We start from the raw sequence: 17046 nt of genomic DNA on the forward strand, positions 1-17046 counted from the left end.
CTGATTCTGTGTAATTGAATCATTAATTGAGGCTTGTTCCAAATAATAGCATAGTTCAATTAATGATGTCATTCATTCTGTGACAAACAGATGTCAATCACGTGCCTTAGGAAGGCAGCAAATGTGCATGCTGTCCCATTTGTTGGAAAATATACGTACTGAAGAGGTTACAATTTGCCAAAGAACACATGGCCTAAAGAAAAATGGCTTGACAAAGGGGCGTGACCCCAAAACGTTGCTCACTTCCGCATTAAACGTGCAAGGGGTTCCTTGCTTGCAGCAGCCTGTGTGCCGTGGATTTTTTCTTCATCTAGAAAAATGGAGCAACATTTTGTGGACTGATAAGATTCTTTTGGGGTCATGGGGTGTTTCAACAAGATAACGACCCCAAACACACCAGTAAATGAGCAACATCTTGGTTCCAGACCAACAAGATTGACGTTATGGAGTGGCCAGCACAATCCCTGGACCTTTATCCAATACGAAACTTGTGGGGTGACATAAAAAATGTTGTTTCTGAGGCAAAACCAAGAAATGCAGAAGAATTGTGGAATGTAACAGGTGCCAGAGGTTAGTGGACTCCATGTAACACAGATGTGCAGCAGTTCTCAGAAACACTGGTTATACAACTAAATATTAGTTTTGTTATTCAAAGGAAAGCAAAATCTTGAAACAGTTTTCAGTTTATACAGTGAATGAGCTTGTAAAGAAGAATGCAGCCGCTACTATTTTTTTGGAACAGCCTAATATTCCCTTTTCTTCACTTTCTGTAAAGGAATAACACATTTGATCAATTTTTCATGTCATGTTTTGATTTGGAATAGAATGTGCAGTGTTCCCAATGCATTTGCGTGGATAAAAGGTATAAGAATTTTCAGCTTTATTCACTTTCTTTTTTTAAACACACTGCTTTTATTCTGAACACAACTGTTGATGTGTAATACTAATAACAGTCTGAAAACTGAAGAATTGGATTAGCCTGTGTGTTGGGACCATTAAATAAAGCTGTTGCCCGACACTACAATGCTAACAAATACAACAACTCACTAAAGTGAAAAATGTCTACATTATAAATAAAATAGGTGCAGATAAAACATTTTATTAGCAATTTACCACTGGTTTTCTGTTAATGTTTTCAGTTCAGTTGCAAGGTTTTAAGGTTATAAATAGTCCAAACAAACCCCATGGTGAAATATGTAGAGCCACCAAAAACGCAAAGTACAATGAAAAGAGTCTGACACTGAATACTTTCTACTCACTTAGTCTTCTCATCCAGCCCAGAAGGTTCCAGTTCTATTAAAGTTATGCAGCGTCTGTACTTATTGCTAGTTCTCCTGACATAAATCCGCTGCCCAACTAGGTTTTATATTCAGCTGACAAATCCGTGCTCAGGTTTCAATATGTTTTCACCAGCATGAATAAATCTGTTAAAATGCTATATATATTATTTTCAACTGTTAAGGACAAAAAATACAATCTTGTATATGTATACTTGTATTTTAAAGAGATTGGCAAATTCCATATGATATACCAATAACTTTAATATGTATACCGCTAAGAGCCATGAATATCCTATAACATATATTCTTACATATATCCTAGTTACGTTATTAAGCAAACTGAGCATGCTCAAGCCTGTGCCCTGGAGGTTTAAGCTAAAATAAGGAAGTCTGATACAGAAGCCAATGTGCACACAACAGTGGTAAAGAAATGTGGTGTTTCTCTTGACACAGATGAGGATTTATTGGTTTATTTATATAGACCTTTCTGATAAAGCTTACTTAGTTATAACCTTTATGTCTCCTTTAAAGGGAAACTAAACCCTAAAAATGATTGTAGCTACAAATGTCATATTTTATATACTGAACTTATTACACCAGCCTACAGATTCAGCTTCTCAATAGCAGCAATGATCCAGGACTTCAAACTTGTCACAGGGGGTCACCATCTTGGAAAGGGTTTGCGACATTCGCATGCTCAGTTTGCTCTGAACAGCTGTTGAGAAGCTAAGCTTAGGGACCGTTGCAAATTATGAAGCAGAAAATGAGGTTGGCCTGTAACATAGGCCTGTAATATAAGCTGATGCTACAAGGCTGATTATTCAATTCTGATGCTAGATGCACTGGTTTATGTGCTGCCATGCAGTAATTATCTGTATTAATTACTAATCAGCCTTATATTGTGACATTTATACTCTGTGTGTACTGTACACAGTGAGTAGGCCTCTAAGCTCAGTAAGTGACAGCAGCACAGAGCATGTGCAGTGAATCAGCAAAAAGGAAGATGGGAAATAATGGGACATCTTTAGAGACACAGATCTTCCCTGCTAAAGGGCTGTGGTTGCCATGGGCCGGTACAAAAGCCCAAAACATAATGTACAACATTTCTAGCATATTCTTTAATTAAACTTTATTTCTCCCTTAAGTCAAGTTTTGTATAACCCCAAAATCTTGTGTATGTACCCGAACAGGGGACTTATTGTCCATGCCCAAGCTACATAATTATAATGAGCAGGAAGGGAGAATGTGAGAAGGGCAGTGACTAAAGTGCTAATGAAAAGTGAAAGTACTAGATCTGAAGCATAGAGGCTGGGCAGGCAATATATGATTGACAGCTCAGATTTTTAAATATATTTCTATATTTTAAATATAACAGGTATGAATGTTTTGATTTAAAAAAAGGATTTTGGGTTTCATGTTTAATTGGCGAAGGAATTTAATTATAGAGCTTTTTATGTGTGGGTGATGGCTCCCATTGGCTTCCAAACGGTAGGCAATGTCGTCCCCCCAGGGATATATGTATAAACATTTTTGTTTTATACATGGAAGTATATAAGCTTCCCTTCAATACACAATTCTCTTCTATTTTAACAGAGGAATATTGAGATTTTAGAAAATAATAAATCATTTCTTTCCAATTACAATTGTTTAGGAATAGATCTTGCAAATCTTATTCTGCCATATCACACTGCAAATGAGCCTGCCCACTTAATCTATACTGTTATCAAGTACAGTGAATTAGTGTATACAAGGATGTAATACTGTGACTCAATTCATATCTTGACTGTATTTGATATCTGACTTATATAGGTCTGTATACCAGTGCATGCAAATAGAACTGAACTGTAAAAAACAAATGTTTTTCAATGTAAACTGGCTAAAATGAATGAATTGTAAGGTCCTGCTTAAAATAATTTCGGGCTTCGTTCATGCCTGAGGAAGAAGACCTGTTGAACTGGCTGATAAAAATAATAATACATTCAACTTAATGTAATCACAATATTTGTTCACACAAAATGTAGCCTCAGATTGCTTTAGTTTGGTACTAATGTGCTAATAAGAGGTCTGACTTGAATACATACATTCACATGATGATTAAGTGATTTGCAACTAAACAGTCCTTTAGTAAGAAATGCTTAGAGGGCCCTCTGGAGTGAGGGGCTACACAAGCATAAACACAACAATACCAGATCTTATTGTCTGTACAAAAGGTAGCTATATGCACTGTAATGCTGCAGCACAAGTCCTTCAGAACATTTCAATAACTATTTTTGTGTTCTCCTTGAGCAACTATTAGATCTTTTATCAAATACCAAATCATTAGGAGTAGCATTGGTATTCACCTGAGAATAGCTTTTCTATTCCTCTAAATATTCCCTACTGTTTTCACTGGACATCTCCACTAATTCTTTATGTGGATGTAGGTGTACAGAATCTCACATGGACTGACGGAAAGCTGTCTCTACACAGCCCAGCAGAACTTACATTCCAAGTTCAGCCTTGGCATTATATATCAGACAGGTAGTTAGCTGTGACCTCTCCTGTAGTCTGGAGCAGCAGTTCTCGTATGTGATGGATCTTCTGGCTCAAGTGGCAGAGAGGGATGTTTGGAGACTGTAGTGGCGCTTGTTCCTTAAAAACACATAAAACATACTGTCTGTCAATCAGTACAGTATTTTTAGGTCAAGCAATTGTTTTGATAGCAATACAGATACCACCTCTTGGCTAAAATGTGCCGCTCCTCTGTCTTGCCTAACAAGAAAGACATGTTACTTCATCATCTCTCACCTGAAGATAGGCCACCAGCCTTGCTATATCCAGCTGCTGAGGACATTGCTCTTCCCAGAGCCTGATTAGACCCCAATGGAGCCTGCTCAGCCTCATGGCCTTTTCCTGCTCCTCTCGGTTTCCCTTTTGAGTCTTTGGTTTGCCTAGTCCATACTAGGCTCTCCCCAACCTGCAGAGCAGCACCCAACTTCTGAGCCATGTCCACCATCTAATGTCAGATATCAAGAGAGAAATAAAGAGAATCATTACCATTCAAAGAATCACCAAAAACCTACAGAAACCTATGCTGGTGCATTGTTGCTAGTTTTACTGTATGTTGCAATAATACATATATGATATATTATGTTAAAGGCACTACTGTGGACCAAAACGTTGGATATGCATATATGATCATTAAAGAATTATGATTTACTAAAGATGGAATGTGCTCCTTTTGAACTGTTGTATACAATGTTTTAACCCAGTACCTGCAACTACATAAGAGGTTTGCGTGAGGACTAGTTATGTACAAGTCAACAAAAAGTCGACCCACACTTGACGCAAACCCGCCCACTCCCAATCCGCACCTGTCCCAAACCCACCCACCACTTCCATTTATACACCCGTGCCAGACCCGTCCATCTCTGATATCATGAAAGGGGGCAGGACAGGTGAGTGCCTATAAGTAATAGAAGCTGCTGCAATAAGAAGCTGGCATACCCATGGTTTTTTGGGCCAGCCCGCACATCACTAGTGAGAACGGTCAACAATATATACATTCTTATACGTGTACTTTGCACCATGTTCCTTTACCTCAGCGTCAAACTCCGTGGCAGTCTCTCTGAGAGAAGTGACTTTGCGCTCAAGCTCCTGGTATTGATTCAAAGCTCCTTTCTTGTCTCCTTGGTTGTACAGCAGGACTGCAAAATTCAGATTCACCAAGGGATCTGTCCTGGGACAAAGGGAGATAAATAGCAGGTAATCAATACAAGCCAGGGAAATCAGTAGATCAGAATTCCAAGAAATCAGGAAGAGAGAGCTTAATACTGTACAGTGTCAATGGGAAATAAATAAAGAGCTCTAAACGTGGTTTTGTGTTAGAGATGGGCTTTTTTACTGTTTTTTAACACTTTGTTAAAGTAGAGAGAAACTGCTATTCAAAGCAAATTAAAGGAACAGTAACACCAAAAAATGAAAGTGTCCTAAAGTAATGAAAATATAATATTATATATAATATATATATACTATTGTGCTGCACTGGTACAACTGGTGTGTTTGCTTCAGAAACTCTACTACAGTTTATATAAACAAGCTGGCATGGGGGCAGCCATTAAAAGTGTAAAAAGGAGAAAAGTCACAGGTTACACAGCAGATAACAGATACGCTCTTTACCATACAATGGGATTCCTTCAGAACTTATCTGTTATCTACTGTGTATCCTGTGCTTGAATAGCTGCCCACATGCCTACACAGCATCTTATTTAAATAAACTATAGTTGTTTTTCTAAGCAAACACAACAGTTTTGCCAGTGTATGGGAACAGTACATTATATTATGTTTCCTTTAAAAAAAAAACTTTCATTTTATTGGTTTTACTGCTCCTTGTTTATGTTTTGCTAACACTTTTCTAGTAATTGGTGCATGTCATAATTAATACTGAGGTTGTGTAATATTGTGAGATGCATAAAATCACTTCATACAAAACTGTGAATGTATTAGTGTCTATATGCACTTATGCTTGCACTTAATAGTGTAAATACATGTATGTTCTCCATATGTTCATAGCTCAAGGAAACAGAGACCACACAGACAGAACCAGCTATTGGCATTAGATGTACTGAGCAGAAGCCAACAACTAAAGAATGCACAAAGAATTGTAGAAACAAAGTAAGAGGAGATTGTTTTCAGTATTCACAAAAAAAACAGATGGGGTATAGTCAGATACGGTTTGGAACTCACTGATCAAGATTTGCTGCCTGCTGATATGAGCTCTTGGCATTTTCAATATCATCCAGATATGTGAGTGCCACTAAGGAGAACAATATCATAATAATTAGTGTTTAGATTATTTGTGACAAAGGTTAGAATTGTGGTTTGTATGCTACTTACCCGCCAGCAGCATGTATAGGCCAGCATTGCCATGGTGAAGAGAGATGGCTGCACTTAGGAAGTGGAAAGCCGAGGCATACTGTTGCATGCTGAGATGGACTAGACCCAGATTATAGAGAACTCTCCAGTCAAATGGGGAGAGATAAAGTGCACGCTTAAGACAACTAATAGCCTGCAAATGAGAAAGCAATCATCATGAAAATGAAAGAAGTCCCTCTGGCAGAACATGAAAGTCCGAGAATGCAAGAGCTTACCGATATCAGATTATTAGAGGAAAAAGTGAAGTTAAAAAGAAATGATGTCAATCGTACTCAATTAAAGCAGATGTTTTTCTTTACAAGTAGCCATTTTAAAGGAACAGTAACACCAAAAAATTGAAGTGTTTTAAAGTAAAGAAAATATAATGTAGTGTTGCCCTGCACTGGTAAAACTGATGTGTTTACTGCATAAACACTACTATAGTTCATATAAACAAGCTGCTGAGTAGCAATGGCGGAAATTGAAAAAAGGCTATATGGCACAGGAAAATAGTGGTTAACAGATAACATTATGCCAGGCAGCTGTTATCTTTTTTTAGGGAGCTGCTATCTGGTTACCTTCCCATTGTTCTTTGTTTTGGCTGTTAGGGGGAAAAAGGGAGGAGGTGATATCACTCTAACTTGCAGTACAGCAGTAAAAAGAGTGATTGAAGTTTATCAGAGCACAAGTCACATGACTTGGGGCAGCTGGGAAATTGACAATATGTCTAGCCCCATGTCAGATTTCAAAACTGAATACAAAAAAATCTGTTTGCTCTTTTGAGAAATGGATTTCAGTGCAGAATTCTGCTGGAGCAGCACTATTAACTGATTCATTTTGAAAAAATTTTTTTTTTCCCATGACAGTATCCCTTTAAGGACACAGGGGGCAGAATTTGCAGTCATTTGGGAGAGCAGACAGAAAAAAAACCTCTCTCTCTCTCTTAAAGGAACAGTAACATCAAATTTTTTTTTCCAAAATTCGTTAGTATAGAACGAAAAATAAACACCAAGGCAAATAAAACTTTTATATTGCAAAGTCTTTATTAAGAGACTACTTACCAAAACTCCACTGTGAGAGAGAGGAGAGCAGAAGGAGGCAGTCGAGTGAGGCTGGCTTGAGAGAGAGTGGAGAGACTGCAGCAGAGGTGGAAGCTGCCTGCAGGACTATCTGCGCATCACGTGTGCTTGGGGTGGAGACCTGGCACTTGTTTTTTTTTACAAGTATTTACTACGAGCTATCACCCTATTAGCTCAGATCCCGACTGTCAGCCTGTCCATGCCTTGCGTCAGAGCACAATCTCTGCAACCTCTATATCAGATCTCCAGACATGTGTGCATTACAGGCCCCAACACAAGGGGTTCATTTTAGTCAGTCTACAGCCCACCCGTGTCTCCCCTCCTGCCTTACTCATTGAAAAGCAGCTTTCTAATGCCTATCAGCCAGCCACCAAGTGCAACTCCCGAGTCTGTGCCCCAGAACACCCAGGTCTCGCACAATGATCGGGCCGACCTGCTAAATAATAATTAAAGTTCCATTTCATTCCGTGTAGGCGAACTGGGCGCATTGATCAGCATTAGACAGCCGTATCCATCCCTTGTATGCCTGTGGTTCGGCTCTCCGAGTATCTGCTGCTGCTGCTGCTGCTGGGAATAGGGGGAAGTACTGCAGAGCGGACCTCAGCCTCCTTCACATACTGTCACTAGAATAGCCAGGGAGAAGAAATCGAATACCGCTGCATGGATGGTCGCCCTTTCGCCGTTTTAGAAGAGGAGCGGAAGTGGAGTTTTGGTAAGTTATCTCTTAATAAAGGCTTTGCAATTTAAAAGTTTTATTTGCCTTGGTGTTTATTTTTCGTTCTATACTAACGAATTTTGGGAAAAAAAAATTTGATGTTACTGGTCCTTTAAAGGAACAGCTCACGGTTTACCAGTACCAGCCGATTACCCACTTTTCCGATTGATGAGATTAACCCTAACAATACATTTATAAAGAAAGTCTTAGAACAAGGAAGGAGAGAACATTACGTGGGGGCTCTTACAGTGGTTTTCAGTACCAAGTAGGGATGCACCGAATCCAGGATTTGATTCGGGATTCCAGGATTCGGACAAATCCTTCTGCCTAGCGGAACCGAATCCAAATTCTAATGTGCATATGTAAATTAGGGGCAGGGAGGGAAATTGCGTAAGGAAGTAAAAACAGTTTTCCCCTTCCCACTCCTAAATTTGCATATGCAAATTAGGTTTCCGATTTGGTTTCGTATTCGGCCAAATCTCTCGCAAAGGATTTGGGGGTTTTGCCGAATCCAAAATAGTGGATTCGCTGCAACCCTAGCACTAAGTAATTTTGTTTTTGAGGGTAAAGTCCTAAAAACTAGGGATGCACCCGACTCCGGATTCAGTTCGGAATTCAGCCTTTTTCAGCAGCGTTCGGATTCAGATAAATCCAAGTGCCTGGCCAAATCGAATCCAAAGATTCATGTGATGTCACAAAAAAAAAAGGAAGTCAAAAAAATTTGAACAGCACATTGTGAGCATGGGTCTCTTTCCCCTACATTTCTGTAATTTACATATGCAAATTATGGTTCAGATTCAGTTTGGTATTCGACCGAATCCTCAAATAGTGTATTTGATGCATCCTTACTATTAGCAATTAGCAAGGTAGTCCTATGGATCACTTTCCAATTTGAATGTTCCCCCAGATACTTTTGAAGTTAAATATAATAAAATAATTGCATGTAGCGTTTTATATATGTGTATATTTGCTGATGGTACAGATTTCTCATCACTTTCCATGGTTTCTTACCATATGTAAAATCTTTTAGAATAAGGGTCAGTCCACATGAGCAGATTCAGGGAGATTTAGTCATCTGGCGACTAATCGCCTCTTCTTCTGGGCGACAATCTCCCTTAACTCCCTTTGCGTGTCTTTCCATCTGCTATAATGAAAAGTATCCTGCGCTAAAGCACACGCAGCGCTTCGTTTTTCAAAGTTGCCCGAAGTTGCAACTCCGGGCGACTTCGGAAAATGAAGCGCCGCGTGTGCTTTAGCGCAGGTGACTTTTCATTATAGCGGACCGGAAGACACGCGAAGGCAGATCCGGGAGATTGCCGCCCAGAAGAAGAGGCGATTAGACGCCAGGCAACTAAATCTCCCCGAATATGCTCGTGTGGACTGACCATTAATGAAAGTACATCTTTTTTTTTCTCCATTAAACAGGAAGTCTGTATGTGTTAATAAAATGCCTGAAGGTACCGGACATTCCCCATTACTTTTCAAGACAATCATGAGCCATTTTTATTCACATTTGAGCAGTTGCTGCAGTGGTTTGAGGGTGATGCTAACAGCTGGGGGTGAGTGCGGGAGTGAGGTGGGGATGCGTGCAGCCGGGTAGCCTAGGGGTACATAATTTTTAAATCCAGCCTTGACTGAGCGAGTAGGGTATTATTATTATTAACATGTATTTATATAGTACCAAATAATGTATAATAAAAAATCTGTGCCCACTGATAGGGTATTACCTGTACATACCTAGTTCTGGTACAAAATAAAGCAAAATAAGAAGAGGGCTCTCAAAAAAAGTGAAACAGGACTGTTGTTACTCTTATGGTTTGAGCTCATGACAATGGCCCTAGTGTGTGAACCACATTGGCTGATCTTTTTGTTAAATAACACACAAGTGTACTGCTTATAATGCTTTAGTTTTTACCACAGTGGGTCTGTCTGATGCTGCCAGCTCTGGCAAGGGCAGCATGTGGGTGGGGGGAACAGATGTTAAGGGGATGATCACAGTGAACGGCTGCATTGCAAAGTATTGAGGTACCTTTAAAACTCATCTAGCTTTGGTGTGCAGCTCTCTTTGGCTAGCAATGCCCTAGGACAAGTAGGACTGTACAGCTAAATAGACTGCACTCCTTAATAAGTAACATGCTGCAGTAACATGCAATTATAATGCAAATACAATAAATAAATGCACTTATTAACTCTGCTTGTATGCAAAGTAATATTGAATGGAGTCCAAAGAATTTGTAACACTGACAGGGTTAAAACCTAATCTAAATATGGCACAACCTAATGGCAACTGCCCTGCAAATGGATATTGATTTTGAGTTTTCACCTAGAAGCTCTAACCAAGATCATGTTTGCAGTGGCTCATAAGTATATATTATGTCAGCTAATTGGCCCAATACAGGGAAATAATAGAGCAGTGCTGTTTTAGATCATACTTTCATCTGGCATGTAGCTCTTTAAAAACAAATACCACAAGCCCCTTATTTTGTTAATTATGAATCTATTTAAATGTGCATTGGCGCAAGTCATTCCTCAGTGTGAAAGTACTTGAGCCCATGATGAATTATTCAAGGGGAAAATAAGCCTTGAAGCAAGCAAAGTCAGTTCACGTTGTACAGATCGTTATTACAAGACGTACTTGCTTAGGTGGGTGCACATGTTAATTATTCTGAATGAAATATACATTTCTTCTGCTGGGGTGTAATCCTGAGGCTATCATGTCTTTAAGCAGGGAATACTGCAATAGCTCTTGCTCTAGCTGCTCTAGCTGCTAAACGGCTCCTCAATATATGCAATTTTAAAGGGATTCTGTCACGATTTTTATTATGTTGTTTTTATTTCTAAATTGAACTGTTTACTCTGCAAATAATTCACTCTACAATATAAAATTTTATTCCTGAACCAGAAAGTGTATTTTTTTAATTTGTAATATTGGTGTGAAGGCAGCCATCTCAGGCCATTTTGCCTGGTCATGTGCTTTCAGAAAGAGCCAGCACTTTAGGATGGAACTGCAGTTGTTTCTCCTACTCAATGTAACCAGTGTCGGACTGGCGCGGTGGGCCCGACCTTTAATGGACCCCCGCCATGCCAGTCCACTCTGCGGATCCTATTCATTTAGGAGCGCCCAGTGGCGCCTTCACGCAGGCGCAACGATGCCTTGCACGCTCTGTGCATCATAGTAGGGGGACGGGGGTCGGAGGGAGCCCTGGACATTAGTCCCGGTGGGCCCCGGGCCCCCCAGTCCGACCCTGAATGTAACTAAATGTGTCACATTGGGACCTTGATTTTACTATTGAGTGCATTCACCACATACCGGACAACCAGTCTCAGATATTTTGAGCACAACAAGAGAGAGACAGCAACAGAAAATTGTAAAGTCCAGAAACATTTGGGGCAGATTTATGAAGGGCTGAATAGTAAATTAGATTTTCAAAATTTTCTTTGGTGTCAAAATTCACACATTTGAATCTTAATGTGAGATTTATCACACCTCGACCATGGAAACAGTTCTGATTCGAAAAAAACCTACCCAGTTCATTTACAAGTCATTGGCAGAGGTCGATTGAGCCATTTGAATATGTTAATGTTGTATATGACACTATAGGTTTTTTTTTCGGAGGGAAAACTCGATTCAAATTCAATTTAAATTTTTGAGACGGAGCTATTCCATCAAATGCTAGACATTCTAGTTTTTTTCTTAAATAACGTTCGACTTGTGAGTTTATTCTAATTTATTATAGTGGAAAAAAATATAAATCTGCCCATAACTATAGATTTTAGTATCACAATAGCCTTGGATATTATGCTTGTCCAGGAAATCATCCAAGCCACTTTTAAAAGCATTAACAGAATCAGCCATCACAACATAATCCGGCAGCGCATTCCACAACCTCACTGCTCTCACTGTGATGAAATTTGACCTTTGATAAATCTGCCCATTGATGTACAGTATGTGTGAGGGATCCTTTATCCGGAAACCCGCTATCCATAAAGTTCCAAATTACGGAAAGGCTGTCTCCCATAGACTCCGTTTTATTCAAATAATACAAAGTTTAAAAATTATTTGAAAATTATTGATCCAGACTAAGGTAGAATTAATCTGTGTTGGAAACAAAACCAGACTATTGGGTTTATTTACTGTTTACATGATTTTCTAGTAGACGTAAGGTATGAAGATCCAGATTACTAAAAGATCCATTAAGAGGAAAACCGCAGATCCTGAGCATTCTGGATAACAGGTCCCATACCTGTACATAAAGTTGTGAGCATCCCGTTCGGAAATTGCAGGTACCGTCTTCATTTTGTTACCGTGCCCTATATTTTCTGGCAGAGAGAGTACTTTGAAGAGCTTCACTAATATTGTGCCTAGTGCTGAAGATATTTTGTTATTGAATATCTTTTTATTATAAGGTCAGTGGTTTGCAAAGCAGTGGAAGGGCATCTGGTGTGATCGCCACTTAATGTATAATTTATGGGTCAATCCATATTTACTATCTTGGAAATTTCCCTAACAAGGGAGTGCCTGCTACAACCATGACTTTTATATATTCAACATCTTGTTACGGGGGCTTTGAAGGAAATGCCCATCTGCAAATTAGGACCTGAAGCCAAAAAGTCTGAAGACCTCTGTTCTCAATTATAAAAGAAGGTAAATACAAAATCATAAGAGCATACTTACAGCCACATACTTCTTTTTCCCATAAAAACACATGCCAATGTTATTCCACAAAGGGGAGCTTTCAGGGACACTGGATGCTGCAACTCTGTACTTGCTGAGGGCTACATCATAATCTCCGTGGGACTGCATCATACAGCCTGCTGCTAAGATGCCCTAAAACAAACAATGCTTTATGCAGTCAAACCCATCACAGTCATCTAATGCATAATACACAATCTGGGCATTTTAAAAATACACATTAACATAATTGCAGGCCGATGTCAATTTGAGAGCAATATACCATTTATCTAGTCTGAACAATTAAATTATTTATACTCCCAAATTTCTATTAAAGGAAAAGTAACAACAAAAACTGAAAGTGTTTTGAAGGAATGTACATGTACTGTTGCCCTGCACTGCTAAAACTGCTGTGTTTGCTTAAGAAACACAACTATATTTTATATAAGCAAGCTGCTGTGTAGTCATGAGGGCAGCCATTCAAGCGCATGTTACAAAGTAGATAACATAAGTTCTGAAGAATCCCATTGTATACTACAGAGCTTATCTGTTGCGAATCCTGTGCCTTTTCTCCTTTTGCAGCTTTGAATGGCTGCCCCCATGGCTACACAGCTTATATAGTTTATATAAACTATAGCAGTCTTTAATATATATATACAGGAATGGCTGCATCAACAGAAACATCAGTCAATGAATAGATAATATATATATATATATATATATATATATATATATATATATATATATATATATATATATATATATATATATATATATATATATATATATATATATATATATATGGGGTGTTCTACTGCAGACCGTCTATCTGGAGGTGGAGCTGCAAGGCATTTAAAGACATTACCATTTTATATAAATTTGTCCAGCAAACATGTCTTCCTATGGAGCCACATCACGTGTTTAGCTGTACAGCAGGGATATATTATATACATATTACATGGTTTAACATGGCTTCTACAATAAAAGATCAATTCTCCAGTGATGCTTGGCCTGTTATCATGGATCTTATTTGACATTATCAGTCTACATTCTGCAGTGTTTTTACTGACTTTGCAACTTTGTTTTGTTTGGAAATTCAGTAAAAATCTTCTTGGGAAAAAATTCCCAAATTATAAAAATAAAAAAACAAAGTGATTCTAAACAACTTACAAATATACATTAATTGTGATTCAATGATTTTAAATGTCAGTTAAGGAAAGCAGTATGTGACTGTTTTTCTTCACAAGTCTGTTCTGTTAATCATGACATGCAAGGCAAATAATAATGAGAAAAACAAATGCAAAAAACTGCTTTGTTTGAACCTTAGTATACATACATTTAACTAATTCAGTGATTTTTTAGAGTTGCTTAGAACATTTTTATTTTCATTATTCAAAATGTAATTTTTCCTATTAACTATGTGGAGTTCCCATCTGAACTAAATAAAATTTGACAATGCCCATTCAAGTTCTGTGTTTCTCATTGTGTCAGATACATGATGTGCCTTTTGTGTACTAAACCTACTAATTATTTTAGACACATCATGCACTCTTATACTCTGGCAACGCTACCTGTTTATGCTCTTCACTGTGCACCTTTGTCATATTCAAGTTAGTTTTGCCATTGCAATAAGCTGTATTATCAGACTGTTACTAAGCTGTTTTGAGTACAGATAAATATGCAGTAAGAAAAAAAAAACTGAACTGGAATAAAGTTCATATATTAGTAGTGCCAAGGTGCCAAAACCTATTCTCTGCTGCCAGCCAAAATCTTGGGCAGAGTATTTCCTGTTAATATGCAAGTTCCAAAGCATTCAGGGAAGCAGAGGAGAGCCAATGTGCATGCTAACAAGCAACAATAAGAATGGAGGGGGAGGAGAGGGCAGTAGTGCATTGCCCGTATTAAAGTGAACCTGTCACCTACACATAAATAGCTGTATAATGAAAGTCCTTTGCAAATTAAACATCCATACCTATATGTAAATAAAATGCTTACATGAAGCAAGGGGATGCTCATCTAAATTCCAGAAAGTGTGGGAAACATGGTGTGACATATACTTAGGAGACAATCTATACTGATGTATTGCTGGCTAATTTTATGAATGATTGTAAAGAAATAGTGTGAAGATGCTGTACCCCTTTTCTTTTTTTTCTTGTTTGAAACTCAATAAAAAGAAACCTGTTAAAAAAAAAACACATCCATACCTGTTATAAAGGTATTTAAATATCTGAGCTGTCAATCAAATATTATCTTCCCAACCTTTTTGCCTCAGGAGGATAAATATCACTGCGCTTCTCACATTGACCCTTCCCTCCTTACTCTCTATAATTGTATAGGGCACTGGGCATGGGCATTAGGTTCCCCATTCTGGTGCATACACAAGATTTTGAGGTGATACACAATTTGTCTTAATAACAGTTTCCACAAAATGGCTCCTGCCTTCGTGCTGTGATTGTTTAATTCCAAGACTGAAGGAAACACAAAAATATATAATAATAATAAATAATAAATATAGTGTAAGTAAAGTTTATTTTGCTCAACTAACTTGATAGAAAATAATTTGGAATTATTTCTTAGGATGACAGGTCCCCTTTAAAGATTAGAGATGTAGGCTTTAGGGAGAGTGAATAAAGTTAAATTATACTATGGAGGCTTTATTTCTCCTTTAATATACTTTTTAAAATATTAGAAACGCAGGGTAATCTCAAATGAATATATTAATAAGGCATCCAAACTGCCTATTCATTAAACATCTAATTTGTCTCTATAGAAAATAAAGGAGTTGGGCACATTAGTCCCATATCTGTACATAATGCAGGGGTCAGATTAGTCAAAATTTCTTGCGAGAGTCAAGTAATATGCTGATAAATTTTCCTGAGACAATATCCAGTCTATTCTTGCCTTAACTGGATCTATTGGAATTTGTTTCCATTTCCAAGCCATTGCTAGAGTTCGTTTGGCTCTGTCATAATGGTGGTAAACAAGCGAAATTGAGTGTTATTTAGTCCCTCTGGTTTTTTACCTAACAGTACAGTTCTGGGATCTTTAGGGACTGAGACTTCAAATATTGAGTCTATCATGTTATAGATCCTCATGATATGTCCACCGTATATGATACATTGTGCCTTTTTCACCGCAACCTCTAAAACACTTGGGATAACTGAAGGTGCAAACTTTGCTATTTGTGCTGGCACTATCTACTATCTAAAAATAACCTTATACGTAGTCTCCTGTAATCAGACATTATTGGAGGACTTTTAAACTGTGTGCCAGGCATGTTCCCAGACCTCTTGGGCCAACTCCCAATTCAGGTCTTTGTGCCATGCTGACACATATGATAATATTGTCGGTGGGGATGCCTCTCAAAAAAGCCGCTATAGAGATAGGATACTGACTTTCGTAATCTTGAGGACTGAAGGCACAGACCCTCAAAGGATGTTTCTGGTTTATCCATATCACTAGCCAAGCTTCACTGAGACTGTATAAAGTGCAGGATCTGCTACAGTCTGAATCTTTTAGCTAGAATAGAATATTTTTCTATAAGCTGGGTGGAAGTATACTGGCCTATTGCACATATATTTTGACTTGTCCACCACTTACATAGAGGTGTTAGGAGACCCGGGGTGAATAGTGGATTATGTAGTATGGGTATAGCAGGAGTACTAGGAGAGTGTAGACCCAGCTTTTTATGTAAAGCATTACATATTTTCAATGTAAGTTGTAAGCACATACTGGCATCTTCAGGCATCAATGCAGGAGGGCACCAGATCAGTGTCGCAGGGGAATATGGATATGTAAATGTTGCTTCCAGAGAAACCCAGTGAAGGCTATCTTCTTTAGAATGTAATGTTAAAATTTGAGATAACTGGGTGGCTTTATAGTAAAATAAGCATTTAGATAGACCTAGGCCCACCTTATATTTAGGGGGGGGGGGTGGTATAGGGTAATTTTGTGTAACAACCTGCCTGTAGTTGAACCAGGGGTCCTGATGTTCCGGTGCTGTCTGCATTACCACTGCTCTATGCGAGCAGACAGCTAAGGCCCTGGTTCACTCCTATGGCTGTGCTTGGTAATTGTTAGTAAGCATGGCTTGGTTCACCTGTTTCCAGTCTGGCCACAGGTGATCTGTGTAAGCCAACAGTCTGGCTATAAAACCCCTTACACTGCACTGACTCATTGACTAATGTAGGTCTATTTCCTGATAGTTCCTGCGTGTGATTCTAGTCTGATTTTCTGTTCGTGCCCTTTGCCTGTTTTTGACCTTTGAGTTCAGTTTGAGATCTGTTATGCTTTCCGGGCAAGCCGAGAATCCGTATATAATTCTGTCTGGATCTATTGTCAGTGTACTTAATCCTGTCTTGTGCCTTTTTTATTTGTGCTCGAAGTGCTATAATATTCTCTTCATGG

At 38.5% G+C, this 17046-nt stretch overlaps 1 protein-coding gene across 1 annotated transcript in view; it reads right to left on the reverse strand.

Annotated features, from left to right (window-relative positions):
- Nucleotides 1–1079: 1079 nt before the first annotated feature.
- Nucleotides 1080–17046, reverse strand: part of bbs4.S (Bardet-Biedl syndrome 4 S homeolog) — a 37732-nt gene continuing 21765 nt past the window's right edge. The window contains exons 13-19 of the mRNA XM_018255604.2: nt 12643–12795; nt 6156–6327; nt 6006–6075; nt 4860–4998; nt 4068–4275; nt 3765–3911; nt 1080–1424 (exon numbers count right to left, since the gene is read on the reverse strand). Coding sequence (XP_018111093.1) covers nt 3805–3911; nt 4068–4275; nt 4860–4998; nt 6006–6075; nt 6156–6327; nt 12643–12795 — 849 coding nt within the window. The 3' untranslated portion in view covers nt 1080–1424; nt 3765–3804. The remainder of the gene's footprint in view (nt 1425–3764; nt 3912–4067; nt 4276–4859; nt 4999–6005; nt 6076–6155; nt 6328–12642; nt 12796–17046) is intronic.

This window comes from Xenopus laevis, chromosome 3S (assembly GCF_017654675.1).
Source record: "Xenopus laevis strain J_2021 chromosome 3S, Xenopus_laevis_v10.1, whole genome shotgun sequence".
NCBI classification, from domain to species: domain Eukaryota; kingdom Metazoa; phylum Chordata; class Amphibia; order Anura; family Pipidae; genus Xenopus; species Xenopus laevis.